At 42.2% G+C, this 20,800-nt stretch overlaps 1 protein-coding gene across 3 annotated transcripts in view; it reads left to right on the top strand.

Moving 5' to 3' along the window:
* The window catches only part of LOC148408457 (rho GTPase-activating protein 7), a 44,501-nt gene that overhangs the window by 11,069 nt on the left and 12,632 nt on the right, over positions 1–20,800 (top strand). The window contains exon 1 of one of the 3 annotated variants that reach the window (XM_088441745.1): positions 16,773–16,924. The exons of the other annotated variants lie outside the window; for them this stretch is intronic. Coding sequence (XP_088297871.1) covers positions 16,912–16,924 — 13 coding nt within the window. The 5' untranslated portion in view covers positions 16,773–16,911. Of the gene's footprint in view, positions 1–16,772; positions 16,925–20,800 lie in introns of those variants that run through there. 3 annotated transcript variants of the gene reach the window in all.

Genomic DNA, 20,800 nt, shown 5'->3' with positions numbered 1-20,800 from the left:
CACCAAGCTTTTTAAAAGTGAGGGCTACTTCTTTGGTACTAATTACATGGTACCGATCAGGGTAATAATTTTTCACAATTAAGAAACAGCAAATAAAGATTGTAAATATGTCAATCAAGTGTAATATGTAACGTAAATGTACTGTATTTTCCGCACTAAAAGCCTTATTATTTTTTTAAAAAATGGCGGTGCGCCTTATAATCAGGTGCGCCTTATATATGTATCAATATTGAGATATATATATGGAAAAAGTTTTAAAAAATGTCATTAATTGAGGGTGCGCCTTATAATCCGGTGCGCCTTATATATGGAAAAGGTTTTAAAATATGTCATTAATTGAGGGTGCGCCTTATAGATGGAAAAAGTTTTAAAATGTCATTAATTGAGGGTGCGCCTTATAGATGGAAAAAGTTTTAAAATATGTCATTATTTGAGGGTGAACCTTATAATCCGGTGCGCCTTATAGTGTGGAAAATACGGTAATACATTTATAATTTTAAAATTCATAGAAAATCATCAATGTTCTACCACTTGTAAGCTATTTGCGGAACGGGCCCGCAGGCTACTCGTGATCTTTGGGGGCTAGCTGGCGGAATCACGTTCGGCGACATGTTAGCTAATCGAATACGTTTCGATCAGAGTTGGAATTGTTGTTGAGTATTCCGTCAAGTTCGTTTGGGGATCGCTTTACAAGCTACATTTAGCATCACGGACCAAACGTGAACCCACGCGCTAGCATCCTGTTTTTTTCTTCTTTTCCGCATCTAATTGTATTCGTTGTCGCTGGAAGATAATGGAATCTTCACAATAAAGGCACGCCTTCTTCCCAAGCCCATTTGCTCTGCTGTCCGCGTGAAATCCCACGTTTGCTAATACGGTGACGGCCTTAATAAAACAGCGTGGCGAGATGCGGAGCCGCGTCATGTGTTTGTGTGCTCGCTAATGATCTGATATTGTTTTACGGTCTTGTTTTTTTTTTTCACGCCGGGTGTGTGTACATGCGTGTGTGCGCGAGCCCAGCGGGGATTTGAGTTTTTCGACAAAAGCATGCGGGGGAGAGAAAAAAAAAAAGCATCTGTCACATAAGGATGCAAGTGCAGTGCCGACAAAGTAACCTCAGCGCAACCTCAACAATTTTTCATGTTGAATATCACACACGCGGAAATAACTTTGAGTCAAAATGACTAAAAAATACAGATTTTTCACCCCCCCCCCCCTCCCAAGAAGAAAAAGGTGCTCCTCACAGTGACCACCTGTTAGGCGGCATTCAATTTGCAGTTAACTCGTTTTCCATTTGCAGTTAGTTGGCTCAATGGTGGAACAAAGAGCTCGCTCAAATGTTTCATGACTCAACTTTTCCCGCAAGATTCCATGCAAAAATGGATCCCGCTGAAAGAAATTGGCACGTGAAAATTTCACCGGAAATTTCCTGATGGAGCCGTGAAATCGCGGTTCTTCAAATTTCACGCCACGGGCAAGATAATAACCCATTCAGCGAGAGCTATTTTCAGACCCCCGGAAAAAATAATTTCAATAAGGACCTGTTCAAAATTTCAAAACCAGCTTTTTGTGACGCTAACCCTCGTGCAGTATTTTCTCCAATCCTTTGCGCTTTACATCAAAGGGAATGCATTGAAAGAAACGTCAAGGGAGCTGAAACTTCACCCAGTCAAAGTTCAACATGACTCAAAATGTGCAATCCTTTGGCTAAAATACTGAGAATATTGGGAAAAAAATGAAACAAAAATGGTCAAAATGATGCACAAGGGTTAAAAAAAAAACAACACATCCCCAATGGTTGTTAACAAGCGGTTGTGATGGCATCTTTTGTTGTGTGCAGCACCATCAATTTGCAGTTTTTCAGCCTCTATTGTGCTGCAAGTCCATTTTGGAGGGGGGGGGGGGGGCTTCATCAATGAGAGCACACAATCACATAGAGGCTTTGGACAAATCGATCGTACAGCTTGTTATTCAAAACGCTTCTCCGCCTGCCGCTAAAACGACACGGCTGCCTTAGAGGATGATGTTTGTCACCATCATATTGAAGTCGGTCTGTTGAAAATCAAAACCAGGGGGGAAAATTGTGTGATTTCAATTTTGGAGGACATGCGTTGAGGTTTTGATTGTAGGATTATGTTCTTATTTTGATCAGGGGTGGGAATGGTTTTCAAGCGTTTTTTTTGATGATCAGCACAAAGCATTTTTAGAGGAGGGAAAAAAGGGCTTTGAAAAGTACCGTGATTTGCTAAAAATTAGATCTGCAATTGAAGTGGTATCTTTTGTTATACTTTTTTTTTTTTGTTACATGTATCAAAATCAATGTCTCAGATCGCTCAAAGTTGACACCGAGGGGTTAAATCATGACATTGAGCAGGGGTGTCCCAACCTGGTCCTCAATGGCCGCTAAAATGCCTCTTTTAGATATTCCCATCCTCCAACGCACCTGATTCGAATGATTATCGGGCTTCTTCCGATGAGCTGATCATTTGAATCAGTTTTTTAGGAGAGAAACATCCAAAACATCAAAGCGTGGGTTTGACAGAGCGGACTTTGGAGGGACGGGCCCAGCAGTGAGTCTTGGATGTGCTCCAAGACCTGCAGAGGCATTAAGCAGGAGAAGCAGCGGAGAAGGAGAATACGGTTGGATGCTCGCCTCTTTTTTTTTTTTTTTCCTAGTGCGCAGTTGCTCAATCAGAGCTTGTTTGCATATAAAAAGTTCATTTGCTCTCCGACACCCATGAAGCAGAGGCTCTCGCCTGCGGGTCCGCCGCCACACGCGGCGAAGGTGCGGCCAAAACAAATCTGCCGCTGTTTGCCTTTGGAGGTCGCCCACCGGCTGGGGATCACATTTGGAGACGTGCGGGGGTGTTCTTTTCACTTTCTTTATTTTTGCAAACCCCGGGATCCTTTTTTTTTTTTTTTCTTTTCTTAAGCTCGTTATTTTTGTGAGAGCAGAATAGTTCGCAGCTCCAATATGTGGTTGCCGCTACTCCGACTGGCACAGTGGGTTACGTCAAAAACATGATTGGTTATTTCAATATAAATCAGTTCCCAAATGCGGGTTCCTGCAGGTATCGGGAAATCAAATTGGATGCTTTTTATTGCTGTGACAGGAACACGACAGTTTTCTTTTCAAATTAAGAGCAAATGAATTGGAACATGAAACAACTTATTGCTAAATTGTGATTGAATGACCATTTTTATGAAAAATTGTTTACCCAACTTGGACCTTTAGAGGTTTTCAACGTGTGAAATGAAAGGAAGAGCATATAAAAAAAAAATACTGGGAAATTGCTAGATTGTCAAAACATGTCAGCTTTGAAAATGGCGTCCTGCTGTCCCTTCTAAATGCTTGCAAACGGGAGGTGGAGAGGTACACACCGCAAATGTCAAATTTAGCCCATGTCCGTCTCATTTACTGCCATCAAAAATTGGAAACATTGTCAAATTTGGACATATTGCATGTTTTATCGTGCATTTCACCTTAATCCTTTCAAAGGCGACTCGTGAACAGGGTGCAATAAAAATAGAGGGTTGGGGGGGGCAGATTTTGGAAGCATTGTGTTTGTGATTTCACATCTCCCTCAACACAAAGGCTCTTTTCCCGCACGTTCCAGAAGGCTGAACGTTAAAGGACGCTTTAATTACATTTAGTCCAGAGGTAGCGCAGCAATCTGTCGCACTCCCGCGGCTGAAAAATAGAAAGTTTCACCCTCCGTCTCACAGGGCAAAGTAATTGTTTTCTTTGATTGGGGGCCCGCCTATCGGAAACGGCGGTGCGAATCCGCCGACGTGAAAATATGCCGCGGGAGTCGGGCGCGTCTGACTAAATGAGAGCTGCGCCGTTTTGACAGTGCCTCCCTCGCAGTCATGAATCCATCCATTATTTTTTTTTCTCCCCCTAATGGAAAGATGGCAACATGAACATTTGTTGCGAAATGGCTCACTTTGGGCACGCTAACGCGGGCGGCAACAACATTAGCATTTTTGCGCCTCGCCTGGGAGGGACGCTTTGTTGACAGCGAATCCTCTACAGACACTTTCACGATATATAATATCGGGCCACGTGGATGATCTATCCATATATCTTTTCTATTTATCTATTTTTTGGGGTGCCTGGAAGCCTCTGCCAACCTTTCATGTACAAGAGTTGTAAAAATGCGATAATAGCAAAAGTAACTATACTGTATATTAAATTAAAGTATTATGACTTTTGAAGACTTTTGTATTATGGGAGTCCAGGCTAAGCCAATCATCAAAGTCATTGAAAGGCTTGCGAATGTCATAAGTTGGCCTCTAGCGCCTCCCGGTGGTTTTAGAGTGACTTGCCGTTGAAAGGATTAATGCAAAAATAAGGGAAATTCATGATAAAACATTGGGTGTTCGATATGTGCAAAAATGACGATATTTAAATTTTGAATGGCAGTAAATGAGTCTGACATGGGCTAAATTTGACATCTATTGGGTATACCACCCCCAATTTCTCCCCCCTTTCTCTATTCTGGGCGAGCGTGGCAAAATGTAATTGAGAAACACTGCGTTACAGTAATTATACAGTAATTATTATTTAAAAATGCACATCTGTGCATCAAAAATCAAAATGTGGCTGTGACAGATCAATCTTCCTCAAATGGTGTCCAAAAAAATCAATAAACCTTTTGCTGGTTATAGGACAGCCCCATAGTTTTGGCCTTCATTTTTTTGTTAAAAAGAAAAAAGACAAAAAAAAACAAACGGATGTCTTATATTTGGGGAATTACCGTATGACATGAACTGTTCTAACTCTGCGCTTTATTGAATTTTCTATTTTGATTTCATCAGCAGCCCATTAAAGGGATAGTCTGTAAGATTTAGTCACCACAACCAGCAGGAGGTGCTGCATTTACCTACCATTGTCCGCAGCTATAACAAACATGGCCGCCTCCTGAGAAGTGCCACCCCCCATGTAACATAATTTCATGATGACTAGGTTTTTGATTATATTTAAAATATACTGTTTGTCATTAAGAACACCTTCATTTGCAAGTTTTTAAAATCATTTAATGTATTCCTTTTAAATGAAAAACGGTCTTTATCTCACACAGTGTCCCTTTAAGGCAGGAAACTAATTTGCCCACTCAATTGATTTTGCACTCGAGTTTTTCATCAGCATTGTTTTTTTTGGGGTTGTTTTTATCTTTTCCAACTTCCCTCCCCTCGGTTGCGTCTGTTTTGATTTCACGGGCTGTCCGCTGGGGTTTTGTAAATAAATGGCGACGCGGTAATCAAAAGTCGGATTGAACGCGGCACGATCGGCCCGCGCCATCCAAACGTATGATTTACGGTCCAGATTGTCTTGTTCCGTGACTGCTGCGCTCCAAGCGAAGATCTCTTGTGTAATTTGATGATCGTGCGCGGTGCGCCGTGTGCGCACGGCTGCCTGGCGCTAATGTTCTCGGCGCATTCATCATGGTTGTCAGCTCAAGTGACTTCTCTATCGCATCCACGGAGATGCCTTTATCTGCGGGCGGGCCTACGCTTTTTCTGCCGCCCTTCTAGCCCGGCGTCAGGTGTTGCGGCCGGCTTTCCACCCGAGCGGATTATCCCCACTTCCAGCTCAAGGTCGGAATCTTCGGCGCCGCTCGCGGTGTAAGAGGCTTGGATCGTAGTAGGGGCCGGGAAAAAAGTGAGAGTGGATTTTAAATGGGGGGGGGGGCTAGGTGTCGTCGTAGAAGCAGCTTAGGGCAAATTGTGACGTATTGGACTGGCGCAGATAAGAACCACCAAAAGAAGGTCAGGGGTCAAGTTCCATCTAATTTTCATAGCAAGATGTTATGTCCCCTTTATGTACAAGAATTGTAAAAATGTTACAATAGCAAAAGTAATGATGCTGTGTATTTACCGTAATTCCACAAGTATAAGACTCACCTTTTTTTTTTTCCAAAAATAAAGGGCAAAAGTATGGGTGCCACCTACAAGTAGTAACTTTATTTCCGTCGTTGTTTTCTTCTATATCAGGCATTAGCGAGGGTTAAAAACTTTAAAATTTGAAAGTAAAAAACTTTCTAAGAGGAAGAAGAAGGAGAAAGAAAAACGCAGAAACATGTCCGGTAAAACCTCTTAGAAATTGTAAGCACCTACAGCACCCTCTGCTGTCCATAATGAAAAACGGCCTAACTCTTACACACTTTCCCTTTAAGCCTTAAAGGGCTCGAACTCCAGTCCTCGAGGGCCGGTATCCTGCAGGTTTTCTCTCCTCAACACACCTGATTAGGATCATTTTCAAGCTCTCCCAGATCTTACTAATGAGCTAATCATTTGAATCAGTTGTGTTGGGGAGAGAAAACCCAAAAAAAACCTGCAGCATACCGGCCCTCGAGGACTGGAGTACCTATGCTTTAAAGGGTTACTATCATGAGAACCCCAAAGCAAACGCTTTATTTGTTTTTGTTTTTTTGCAAACTAACCTGTACAAACGCTGTAAAAACATAGTTATGAGTAGTTTATTTATTGTGTTTTTTTTTCCCTTTTGCTAATGTTAAAAAGTACACAGTTCAAAGTATACCCGTATAATTTTTATAGAAAATCATCGTATAGTCGCTGAGGTGAGTTGGAGGGCTTGAAATTTTTTTTTTTCTTTCCTTTCTCGCACTAGGTTGATTCTTCATTCCCCAAATTCTACTTTGGTATCTTCGGCCTCGAGGCCTGAAATGTGGCAAAAGGTCAAAAGTTCAAAGGGGGGGGGGGGGGGGCAAGGCACTATAGCAAAGAGAGTAAAGCGGCGTCAGCGTTCGAAAGCGGGCCAAAGGTATCGTCGACGACAGCGGCCCGCGCTAATTGCTCATGCGAGCGGAGCGCGGTCATACTCGTCCGGATGGACGCTTTCGATTTCCTGTCAGCGCGCGGCCCTTCTCCGTCCATTAGCCGTCTCCCAAAAGCTCCCCCGGAGAGCAGCGGCGGGGGCCCGCTTAACGAGCCTCTCCGGCCGGCCTTTAAGGGAAAACAACAGCTGGCAATTGTGTAAGTGAACAATGGCGCGCGATTGTTTTCTTTAGTGGCGCTTCTGGGCGCCGCGCTCAATTCCAGGCAACCTGTTTCAATCAGACCGGGGCGCGGGCGGGGGGGGGCAAATTGCAGGTGTCGGCAAACAAAACAACAGCGGGATGAATGGAACCCGCAGTTTCATTTACTTCCACTCAGATAACGATGCTTTTTTTTTTTTTGGGAGGGGGGGGGGTGATATTCTTCACATTGGAAACTAATTGAAGTGTCCCTCCAGTTGTTGTGTGTCCTGTTGACTTCTATGAGCATATCCAACTTCCCTCCTTGACAGATTGTTTTCCTCCATTCACCCCCCCCCCCCCCCAATCCCCCCCAACCATTCTCGCAATGATAAATAAATAACACGCTCTGTAGCGGCACTATCCTGCCACCAGGTGCCGTATCTGAATCAAACAGGCCCAGCAAGAGAAATGGCACAAAGCACAGGTGGGAGTAGCACGCCACTACGTTTTTCACCCATCCTATACACCGCACGAGGAGTTATCAGCCCCAAAATCAGATATCAGGCATGACCAATCGAGCCACACGTAATGCATCGTTGCTATTGTATTTATGTGTTTTAATGCATGGTAAATACAGTACCTATTTGATTATACACATGCTGTTTTGTTTTACCTGATTGGCTCCAAAATTTTGACTGTGTTTTCATTGGGGGGGGGCAAAAAAAAATCAAATAACCTATTCAAATGACTAATATCTGATTGAAAAGTTTGGCTGAGTTATCTGATTGTTTTGTTGACATTCCCTTTAGCGCAGCTCCATCTAGTGGATCAAGCCCAGCCACTACTTTAGCTTCTATTCTATGTGCCTTATAATGCGGTGCGCCCTCTATATGAAAACCGTTTTAAAGATAGACTGTTGGTTCAAGTGCGCCTTATAATCCGGTGTGAGTTACAGTGTGGAAAATACGGTGGTATATAACCAAATAAGATGCTGATTAGCATTTGAGTGAGTTGCATTTGAAATAACTTGATTTAAGATATGCTGTTTTATTCAGTACATTACAAAATGCAGCTTATGCCTACAAGCAATAGAGCGCGAATTTCAGCAAAAATTACGGCCCAAAAACCAAAGTACGGACTGCATCCTAGGGGACCAGTGCCCCCCTCCTCTTCACACACACACATAAACGCTTTGAATTTGATCACAAAAGCATAGAAACGATCAGCAGAAGTCTTAAAAAAAAAACATTTTCAAAATCATATTTTTAAGCAATAAACGGATTTGTACAATTTCATCCTCCGTCTGATCTCAAGTAAAAGTGAAGCTGAAAATGGAAAAAAAAAAAAAATCTGTTGACCTACGGCGGAATATAAACATAATTTTTGCAGCGGGTCAAAAATAGAAGGAGCAGCAGAAGCAGGCGCAAAATAACTTTCGGTGACCCACTTCCAGCCTTTGTGTTGGCGGATGTTTTTTTATTTGAACCCACAAGACCATACACACATACACACACACACACCAGCATATTGTGCAGGCTGCTCTAATCATTTGGTTCCACGCAGTGGCTGCTAGCGTAGCATTAGCCTAAATACATACAGTATGTCAAATTGGGCCCGTAGCACGTTGGCCTGCTTTCTCTGTTCGGAAAAGATAGACGCTATGCCACACTGGCTTCTGCCAATAACACTTATCGTATTTGGCCAAGGAGTGTATGCAATTTCATTTACTCATTTAGCACTTCAGTCGAGGGAGTTTTTGATTGCGCGAAGGTCATATTATTGCAAATATTCACGCTTCCATTTTTGGAATTCCCACAATTCGCCATTTTCCACCCCAAAAAGTGTCATTGACTTGTATTGGAAGATTTTTTTGAGATCTTTGCTTTTAATCCCTTAAATAAATCAGGACACTATAGAAAATAGGGTAAACTGGAGGCGTTTGGCATCGCTTTACAAAATCCCGGGCTTTTAATCTCCTCCGGGGTTCGTGTGAGGTGGCCACAAGGTCGGCTCAGGACGCCATATGTCACAAGGAAATTATGCACAGAACTCCAATGTCCGAATGACCAACGAACCCTCGACAAGATCAATAAAAGCCACTACCTTTGCAGTAAAGATTCATAAGTACCGTATCACTCCTACTTTTGATACACTTTTTCCCCCAAAACAATGCCAAATGATTTCAAAGAAAGCCCTACCAATTCCAACATAGCATTTTCCTTCAAATGTCATCAAATTTATGTCAGTTTCTCGTGCTAATCTTGCTTCTCGCAGTCACATCTTAATTGGTGCTGTTGAAGGGCTACTTTGCTCTAACGTTTGATATTCCGCATCACACGCGATGTCATGCACTACCTTTTATCAGTCGACCCTCCGCCATGGCCGCGGCTCCCTCAAAGGCGGCGAGATCATACCTTTAATGTCATGATCTTTTCAGGCTAATGATTTTCAATAGGGAAAGATGGCCTAACCTTTGCGGCGCAAAACCTTGGGCCAACCTGTGCCGCCCTCGCCTCTTGGACCCCCCCCCCCCCCCCCCCCCTCCAGGGTGAAGGGAGCTACCTGCGTGCAAATGCAACTCAATTACATTTGGCCGTTTCCCCGTTGGACGACAAATCCTGAAGATTATTAGCTATCGGCCACCGGACTTTTATTTTGCACGCAGCAAAACCAAAATGGCCAAATGAGGAGGCAGTAAGCCCATCAAAGGTGCTTTAGAACATGGAGACCCATCAAAATTTCTTGTTACAGCTTAATTCAGATTTTTCTTGTGTTTACAAGGAACCTTATATGACCTGGGGCATATATACGTAGTCACCCAAACGTGTTTAGTTTTAACTGGTGATTTCTGTTCACTCCTTAATAACAACAATATTGTCTCTGGATCAATTTGACCGGGAGGGATGTGTGTCATTTTACCAAAGAAGTCTCAACTATCTGTTTTTGAGAGGAAACACATTTACAAAATAAATCAAGACAATATTTAATATATGACCATCTATTACCTATGTCTCTCTAACATCGTAATACCGTATTTTCCACACTATAAGGTGCACCAGATTATAAGACGAATGAATGGCATCTTTTAAAACTCTTTTCATATATAGGACGCACCACATTATAAGGCACATAGAATAGAAGCTACAGAAGTGTCCGGGTTATGCATCCACTAGATGGAGACGGAGTGGTATTTATTTACTATGTTCCCGGGTCTCTTTCAGTCGTGATGTGTTTCATTGATCGGTTGGCGGGACTCGTTATGGAGTGTGGCATTGATGCCAATGTCGGCGGGATTCAGTCTCACGCTTAATGATTTCTTCAAGCAATTTGTCTTGTCGCCGGGCGCATAACCTCGAAGTCATTCCGAGAGGCGGCGCGAAAAGTCGCTCTGCGCTGCTCGCCGAGTACAGCCGGCGTCATGCTAAAAGCACACGGGAATCGTTTTAAAGGGCCACGGGTGGAGTGATGTCATCCATCAGGAGGGAAAGGCTAACACTCGCGACGTGAGTCCGAGTTTCCTCAAAGTGCTCCGAATCCCCAAATTGCAAAATCCCGGGCAGGCGGCCAAGGCGGCCATCATCGCCCGAGCTCCCGCCAAAACGACACTGGCGGGGATTTACAGCCTGTGCATTCAACATTTGCGCATTCATTAGGGCTCCCCCTCAACACTCAAGTGGATTATCAATGGCCCATAATGACGCAGCTCCGGTTTTGTTATGTTTTGTTTTTTCCTCATTTCTGTTCCCCCGATATCAGTCATTGTTCTCCCCCAAAGAATTACGGGCCCCGGGTTAGTTAACTATACATGCACTTGCCACGGGCAATCCCCAGACGTTGAACTACTGCAGTACACGTATTTACTTAAATCTTAAATGATTCAACCTTATACAGTAACTGTACCGTTGTCCCTTTCCGTTCCCGTCCCTTTGGATGTAGTTTCACGGAGAGCCCCGGTTATATCGGCGGCGCCCGGAAGTCGAATTAGAGTGACGCTTGTAGCCGACCAAACGTGATAACAATCAGAGTTTACACTTGAAATTCCAATTTATTACAAAAGAAATGCAGGTATATATAGTTTACACAGTGTATGGTATAATATATAGGCAGTATTCGCTCTCTCTATTTGGTAAAATGTTTAGGTTTCAGGTGGTCTGATCTTGACTAAGAACGAAACCGGAATGTGTGGCAGATGCTGTCATCGAGTTTTGCATAAAACGTCGACCGTGTATCAAACTCGAGATGAATTTGTCCAGTAGAAACTTTGCGTGATGTGGATTAGGTCGGGCATTGAAATGGATACGCCGATAACAAACAATTGTATTGAGAAGGTTTTCAGGGACGTGACACATCTCTTATGAGTTGTGCGCCGTGACAGATGAGCAGAAATGACGAGCGGCAACAATGGCAGGCGGCCTTCTTCGGAAGGCGTCCATTAATCACGGCGGCATTTCCTGAGCGGGCCAACAGGACGCTTCTAAAGAAGTCTGCTTTGCTTCTGCGGAGCGCAGTGTTCTGGGCAGAGACTTCCTCTCGCTAGAATCCAGAAGAATGCGGGCCAAAGGTTTTTCAACATAAATGCGACTGCCATCAAGTCTAGCGATTATCAGCCGTGTTTTTTACATTACTTTTCAAAGAAGAAAAAAACGTGCCGGCAACACAAGGTGTGAAACTCAAGGCCTGGGGGCCAAATCCGGCCCGCCACATCATTTCCGAAATTTTAACTCGTCGTGTATAATAAGAAAGTTTAGATTTTACAATCGATTTTGTTTTGTTATGGTAACTTCGAATGATTCAACAAAACTGTTTTCCTTCACTACGAAGCCATCCAATTTTTGTGTACACTGATAACACTACGAGACGAATTAAAATCCACTTGGTTTCCTATCGGCCCAATGAGCGAAGTTGTAGCTACAAACTGGCCCTCAAAAAAAATGAAATTTTATTATTTTTCATTTTCATGATTGACTGATTGTATTTGTTGCAGTTTTTGATGCGTTTTTACACTTTATTAATATTATTCATTTTAAGGGTTCGGGAGAATTTTATTGACTGGGAACGGATTAGGCTGTGCACATGTAAAAAGCGTCTCCACTTATGAAAAATGACTAAATCACTTCTGGAATGAATGAATTTCAAGGTACCACTTGAGATATTTTTTCTCTTTAGCATGTGTGTCATACAACTATCAAAATGTTTTCCCCTTGTGCGGTATTTTGTCCTACCTTGAAAGAAGACACTCGGGTGCTGAAATTTCACCCAGATGGTGACAAGATGTCAAATTTCAACACGGCAAGACCACTTAGTCATCACACTACCAGGCGTGTGCCATCCCTTAGCTAAAATACTGCAGGAATCATGTGGAAGAAAATGACCGCAAAATGGTGAAAATACTGCTCGAGGGTTAACGGGTCTTCACACGTCTTTATTTAGTGTGCTATTGGATTTCAAAGCTGCAAATTGCTGTGGTTATTTTTAGCGAGACTGGCACACCACACCAGTTCTCAAGTAGCTTCAGGTGGGACTCGACCTGACTCACTGGGGGTTTTTTTTAGGGGCGGGAAGGAATTCGCAAACGCCTAAAGTCCGGTATTGGCAGTCCTCCGAAGGTACTGCCAGGAGCTCGGCGGTCTCCTGGCAGCGTCTCCACGTTTCCATCCACCTGAACAAAAACACTTTATTTATAGTGTCGGCAACAAGGACACTTTGTTATTTGCTTCTTGGCTGGGATGTGGCTTGCTGATGATTTTTAGTAAACACGTTTCTCTGCTTATTTTATTAGAGAATCGCTGGACTGCCGACTCGCAACTTCGAGATCATCTTTTTCTTTTTGGAAATGGGCAAAACTTTTAATCGCACGGGTAATCTTTGAAATAACTCCCATACAAGTGTAAACCACACGTCATCACTATCTGACACGCCAAATAGCTCCTCCCATTTAACTCTCATATGTCCTGATCTTCCTCCTCGTCATTCGTTCAAACGTCGTTTCTCTTCCAGGGTTAGTCATCTTCGGACCCGTCCAATTTGTTTGAAATGGAGGAAATGATTTGATGATCGTCTTACTTGGGATGTTCTTTACCCAAGTAATGACGACTTCAAGCACACGTTAACGGACTAAAGGAGACAAGTCAAGCCGTATTTTCCTTTTCATAATGTGTCCTCTGTCGAATTAGAAGTATATATGTGTCTAATCATTTTAAGCCTTGTTAATGACATGATATTACTTATTTGGCATTTGAATTAATGTTATTCAAACACAGATATGTGGAAAAAATTGGTCCGTTTTGAGTTATGCAGTTATACGTCGATTATCCTAATATGGGGGTTGAAAACGAGAGAAAAAAAACTCGACTTGCACTCTGAGAAATACGCCACATTCAATTGCTCTCCATGGTTCAAGGATTAAGACAAAAGCCAACTCTAACGCCAACGCTGCAATGCTAGCTTCCTGTTTGCAGATCACGATAGGGGTGAACTTGGGAGCTGGACACACCTCTCACCGCTTACTCATCTTAACTGGCACTGCACAAATTTCTTTCCACTAAGATTAAAAGGAATCGGAATTAGCTAGCAAGTCGTACTACACTTTGTTAGCTAACAATTTTTTTGACTCGGCATGCCGATTTTAGTTTATATCAAAATTTCGGTCAAATTCGAGAGGTTTTTCCTCAGTGTTAGGAATGTCTTGCCGGCGTATACGTCGAGCGTCTGTTGTCAAGCTCCGCGCGCAGGCCGGGGGAGGCGAAATTTCAAGAGGGAAGGACGCTTCCTGTTCGACAGAGTCGGAAATACCGAAGCCCAAAGCCTCTGAGGCCGCCTTCGGATTAGACCGCGCACAAACATACACGCGTCACGTTTACACAACAGTAAAGTGGGACACACCCCAGAGCGCACAAGTAAGCAGCCATGCGAAGTTTGCTCGGGTAAACACATCAGACACATCCCCTTGTAAGCCTATGGCCGCCTGGCTGGAACACACACACACACACACACACACTTCAACTCCCATCCGTTGGGAGTATTGTTGGATTCTTCCTTTTCTGACGCCCGCCAGGCTCAGGAAAAGGAAATGCAGTCTTGTGTAACCTTTCCACACAGATACAGAAAGAGACCGTTTATTTATTTATTTTTTTTGGATGGCAAAGCTTCATGACAAATTTCAATCAATCCTGGTCTAGCCACGTCTCGCAACACGGTTCCATCGAGGCCAAAGTTGAGGCTTGCGTAAGAAGTCGCCACTTTTGCCATAAAAGTCTCATTCGTCAGATGGTCTTGGGTCTGTGGACGTTTTCAGATTTCTACTGGAAGACAAGCTCATTTTCATACATATTATGGACGGATGAACTCAGTTATGAAAGGTCCTCAGTTTGTGGTTGAGTTCCCTTCCTACAATCGTGATCAATTTGTCCTGAAAGGTCAAGGGTCGAGGATTGAAAAGCTATCTTGAGACCGCTACAATCCCTTTATAAAGCATAACTCCAAAATGTTACATAACTCGAAAATGTTATTCGTCATGTAGCAGTTAGGAAATTGTGCGGTATCTCTGTGGTATACTTTTTTTCTCTAGCTATGCTAACGTCACTTCCGCTACCCCTAGCGCCGGATGGACTACAATACTTGCCGTGACTCGGAACACTCGGAATACATCTTCAAAACCTAGGTTGTATTTAGGCACCAGAGTATTTTTTTTAAATCAAATATTCCCTTTTGTATCACTATTTCAAAAGGTTGTAGCTTTAAAACGGTTAGCGACAAAGTGGTACTGTAAAAGTTGCTTGGTGCAGTATCGCTTCGGTGGCGCTTAAAGGGTTAATCAAACTACGCTTGATCACTTCCTGGAAGTAATGTGCCGTAGCTCATACAGAACGATAACAGGGAAAATATTATTTTTAACAGACCCTATGAAATCCTAAAATATAATATTATAATAATAATAATAATAAGTCATTTTGAAATCGAAGAGAGTAAAAAAAATCGAAAACTGCTTGCAGAATATCAACATTATGGACCGCATCCTGTCATGCGGTGAGCCAAATCTGGCCCCCGGGCCTTGAGTTTGACACCGGTGAATTATGTAACGTCAAAAAAGTGTAGACATAAAAGTAGAAGATTCAAGTAGAAGTACAGATTTTAATTCGAATGCTTTTTAAGTTGCTAATTTGGGATGACCAAAATGTCATTTTTCCACACAAACACTGAGAAAATTTTCAAATGTCGAGGATAAACGGAAAGTTTCAAGGCGGCCTCGTTGAAGTGACTCTTCTCCATCTCCACAAACTCGGAAAAACTTGATTAGATCTTCTTTTGCTCCTCGGCTCGCAAATTAATGTAGCGCTTCAGCGAGACCTCGCTTCTCCCTTTTAAGAGTTTATTCACATTTGAAAGCTCGTACGCAAACACCTCCGCATTAAATGGCAAGCTATTAGCGCTAATGGGCTACCTTGGACCGAGTGCTGATGAAATTTTGGAGAAGAGACGGCGAGGATCGGCCGTGTTCACTCGCGGGCCCATTTGGAGACCTTCTCATTTTGCACGAGTGCAGTGGGAATCCGCTTAACGGCCTTCTTCTCTCGCTTTCTTCGTCGCGCAATCCGAGAGCAGCTAATGCGCTAATTGACGTGACCGCGCAACGGTTTGTTTTGCGAAGTTCCTTTCGACTCTTTTCGAAACTCTTTTCAAACCGCGCCACTCCCGGGATAACGTTGGAGGAATATGTTCAAATGAAGACAAATATAATGAATTTAATTCATAATAATGATCGTTTTGATTAGCTATTAACTCATTCAATGCCAGGGACGTATTTTCACGTTTTTTAAAGTCCCAGATATTTTAAGTATCGATTTAATCTTAAGTATCTGAAAAGTGATGTCCCAAATGTACAGTACTTAGGTATCGATTTAATACTTTAAAGTATCTGGGATTGAATGGCTAAAAAAAAAGCGTAACTTGGTTCTTGGCATTGAATGAGTTAAAATTGCATAAGTGTACCTAAAACTGAATCCTTTTTAACAAAAATCAAAACAATAAACATTCAACAATTTTTTTTATAGCTTTTATCCAGGTTACAGGTTAGTCTAAAGCAGAAAAAAAATAACCAAGTGAATTAAGTGAAGGAAATAATAATAATGATGATTTTAAAAAAATTGGCTGGAACACAGGCAGTTCCGGGGTCGGTTCCACACCGTGCGTGCGCGCCAAAAAATTCAATAAATTCCGCGCCAACCGTGTTCCAGCTACTGGTGTCTTTCTTGCCGTTAGCATTCATTGGTCATAGTGGTATTTGATTGACAGTGGTGTGGCCACGCCCACAAAAGCCTCATCTTTCTTTATTCATTTATTTTATCCCAATTGAAATTTGACCAGTCGTCTCCCTGATGTCTCCCAATTTAGATCGCTTTAATGTTTTCAGTTTTGATGTATTTTGTCGTGAAACTTCAGAGTAAAATATCGCCACTGAACGTATTTCTTTTCCCGTCGAATGGCGAAACCGCTCCAAATTTGACCTCGCCGGTACGCGGGGGTCAAAACTTTGAAATGCGTTTTTGCTTTGGGGTTCCTTCAGGAAGTTGCTGCATTCAACTTTTCCTCGTCTCAAAAAATGACATCCCCAGAAATATCAACTGCTAAATTCCCCAGCATTGGAGTTTATTTTTAGGAGAGTGCCCCCCCCCCCCTCCCCCCCTCCCTCTTGTGTTTGGATGATCTGGTCCTGACCAGAGGAAGAGGAGTGGCAGGGAGGGGAAATGTTGAACAATGACTTTATTAACACGATGCCCGACACAAGCAAGACATCAAGACCGAGCCTGCGGACGTCGGATTTTTCCCGCTTTGGATTTCGTTCTTTTCCAGCTCATTTTTTTGTTGTTTTTTTTAACACTGTGTGTTTTTTTATCGCATCCAAATGGAAGTTTGTTAACAAGCTTGAAGCATGTTAATCCCAAGTGAGTATGTTGTTTGACTTGCGATGACAGCTGCTATTTAATGGGCCCGGGCAAGATAAGCGGGCCATTGCTGTTTAATTAGCGCGATGAGCACTCGCTAATGAGAAGCCCGAGCGCTTTTTGCTACTGTAAATATGTCCTCCGCCGACGCCTCTTTGCAGATTACACAAGGATCTTATTTTCCGTTGGCAAGAGCATTAGTCATATGTTACAAAAGTCAATTGTACAGCAGCGTTACGGGTTAAATTCCATTTCTTTTAAAGGGGGTGTGGCTTATGACAGGCAATTTTATCGAATTTTCCCAGCTTCAACAGAAATAACTTATTTATTTTTTGTATTCACATTTTGTCAAGTAATGAACTAAAAGGGCTCTGCTGTTTTCTGGGTTTTGTCACGTGACGTGCGCACGGTCCGCTGTGATTGGTCGGCCTTGAGTGCATGTGATGTCATTTGAAGTCGACAGCAAGGTTTTACTTGTCAAATGAACTGTAGCCAAAATATGTCCTTTTTTTTGTCTGGAAATGGCTCAATAGGTTTAGTATGCCTTTCGTTCACTATATTTTTTCGGTTTAGGTATATTTTGGGAAATTTCCATATATTAGGCACACCGGGTTGTAATGAGCATGTGACGTGCGTACGCTATGTTGTGATTGGTCGTTACCTCAGCCTTGAGTACATGTGATGTCATTTGAAGTCGACAGCAAGGTTTTAGTTATCAAAATATTGACTTTTTTTGTCTGGAAATGACTCAATAAGTTTAATATGCTGTTCGTTCATCATTTTTTTGGACTATAAGGCACAGTTTCAATGTAGTATATTTCAGGAAATTTCCATGGATTGGGCACATCGGGTTATAATGCACAAGGAAAAAAAAAACAAAGAAAACAAGTGAAATTTCAATTAAATGTTGATCTCCAAACATGAGGCACACTGATGATTTTTTTAGCATTTTAAGTGTGCCTTACAGTCCAAAAAAATACGATACTTGTCAATGTTCCTTTGCGGGGATGGACAAAGTTTCGGATTCTATTCCACTGTAAATTTCAAATTTACTAATTTACCAGTGGATAACATCATTCCCCTGTTTTAGATCGTATTGTTTTCCGGTGAGCAAAAAATAATCCAAAAAACACCGCTCATGTTATTTGGTCAAAGAATTAACATCTTGAATTGGTTTAAAAAAAATGTCAGCGTTTGGCGGTTGGAAAAAGGCACAAATTGTGGCCTACTCGCTTTTTTGACATTGCCTTTGTAAATTACATCCAATTGACTAATCTGACGAAAAATGACTGTGATTTTGAATCATCAAATACACACTAAAACCTCTCATTATAGTTACATAGTTAGAAATGAGCAAAGATGTCAAATAATTCCAAAGCGCGTGATAGAACGGCGACAATCAACAGTGACTAAACCATTCACTCAATTTCCCGCCTTGTGATTAGCATCACATTTTTCTGACATCTGATGATGGTTTTGTACATATTTTTACATCAAATATGAATTCCGGCTGCTTTTCAGCGGAGCGCAACTTCTTCACTCACTCGCTTGCTTCTTTCTTCTTTTCTTCGGGTTTTGACTCTTTGCGCTGTAGTCCTGTCACTTTGACTGCCGAGCATTTTTTGATCACGAATACAGCCGAGCGGCTACGAATGCAGAAGGGAATCAACAACAGCGCCGAACATCGCCATCTATTTTGTTTTGGGGAGAAAAAAACAAAAAAAATCCCCAGCCGTCGCTCCAATTAGCTTCAGCCGAACTCGGGAGGGTTTATCCCGACTCATTAAAGCTCGGCGCCAAGCTACAAACCCTTTTGGGTGCGGGGGGGGGGGGGGGGGGGGGGGGGGGGCGGAGCTGTCTTCCCGCCAGACTTTATTTTGTAACCGTGTTGTTAGCAACGGATGGCAACGAGAGCGCTGCCATTAGTTCGAAATGAACTTTCCAGCACCGGTATTAAAAGGATATTTTTGTCCATTCAACACAATTTATTTTATTTTGAACAAGATTGAGAAATCTGTACTGTGTTTAGTACAGATAAATAAAAAAATAATAACAAAGATCAGCAATTGCCATCTAATTATTTTCAAAGGCAGCTTGTTGAGTCAACTCTGCAAGAACTAGTGATACCGTATGACCTCACTTCCAGGAGAAAAATCCTCAAAAAATGATATATTTTCAAAATAACTTTTTATGTTATTATTGTGAACCTTACGGCAAGCGTGAGAATAAAATTGTATTTTTCGCTCTATTCGTATCATTCGCTTATGTTTTAGATGCGTCTTTTTTTTGAAGTGGCGTTTCGAGAGCCGTCTTGTAAGTTTCCAAAACACGCACGGATTCCGCTTCTTTTAAACGCCCACCTTTGTTCGATTATGCAAAAAAGAAAAGTGTTCATTACCGGCTATACTGTCGAAAATATTAGCAGTTATTGAAACCTTGACGTTTTGAATAAAGTGCAAATATTTCCCTCGTGGACGTGAGGGTCTTGATAACCTTGACTAACTCCAAGGCCCTTATGGATTAAGGAAAACTTTAATTTCCAATTAATATTCAGCGATTTACAGCTAATCGCATGCTTTAAGATGGCAAAAATGACTGTAAAATCATCGCACGTCAGCAGATGGATTTTGGGAATACTTTCAACAAGATGTCCTTCAAAATGATGATTTGTTTTTATTGTTTTTGCTTGCTGTTTAGCTAAAGTACATAAGGTCGCGGAGAGGTCAATTATGTGCACATTGCAGTGCAATCCTTGAAAAAAAAGAAGCCAAAAGGTTAATAGAGTTTCATTTTTTTATTATGCATACTACAGCATAAATCATTTGATTACACGTTCTCTCGTGTCGGCCATCTCTCACATTCTAAACACACAAGCAAAATATAACAACAAGGCCTTGTCCTGGCTGGCTTTCTGGTTGAGGTGGAAAAGTAGTACAGTGGACCCCCGTGTTACAGCGTCACTGACCTACGTTTTTTTCATGTTGGGATGTGGAATACTGAGTTTTTTTCATAGCCCCTTTAAGGTATTTTCCCGGCTTTGCGACAAAAACGACTGTCTTGACCCTAGGGGATTGGCTGTATTTGTGTTGTTTTGTCTCCATCTGCAGGCGTTTTTTAGGCCATTGCACTTATTTTCTGTTGTTTTCTGATTGTATACATGTATATGATATGTATGTAGCACGTACTATACTATTTTGGTACCAATTTTAATTATGTATGTACAATTTTGATGTTTTGAACACATTAGCTATTTAACATAGGTTTGGATTGCCCGCCATAAGGTGAATTTGCCTTAGGAGCCCTCATAACACGGGGGCCCACTGTACTTGGCATCTGTCACTACTCGAGTTGGGTACTAGTTCTGGTATCGGTCTGAAAAAAAAAAAATGGTGTCAAACATCACTAAACTGAACCGTAAGTCATTCACTGCCATTGACGGCTATAGACGTCCAGGATCAATTTTCGGTAGGCTGGCATCGAATGAGATAATTTCGTATGTCATGTATCCGAAAATTGTTCTTAACTCAAATCGGCAAAGCAAAAGTTTGACCAAGTTTGTAACTTGGAAATTCGGTGGGGTTTTCCGGGGAGAAGACTTTAAAGAAGCCTTCACTCGCAGCTCATTCCACGCTGGCCGAAGGACATCAGAGCATCTAGCGATAAGGAGATCAAACCCGGCCCTTGAAGGTGCAATTGTGTCGGAACATGCCCCTAAATCTTCATCTGACAGCAAGTTATGTAAGCGGGAAAAAAAATAGAAATGGCCAGAAATAGAAACGCGGGAGAAAATGACGCCGATTCACAAATGACCTAATTAGTTTGTCGAAGTTTTAAGGCCGGGCGAGGAAGAAAACACTCGGCGGCTGTCACAGGCAA

Source organism: Hippichthys cyanospilos, chromosome 18 (assembly GCF_059441005.1).
Source record: "Hippichthys cyanospilos isolate Australia breed blue-spotted pipefish chromosome 18, RoL_Hcya_1.0, whole genome shotgun sequence".
Taxonomy (NCBI): Eukaryota; Metazoa; Chordata; class Actinopteri; order Syngnathiformes; family Syngnathidae; genus Hippichthys; species Hippichthys cyanospilos.
Note: the sequence above shows the minus strand (reverse complement) of the source record. Positions and strands in the feature narration are given on the sequence as shown.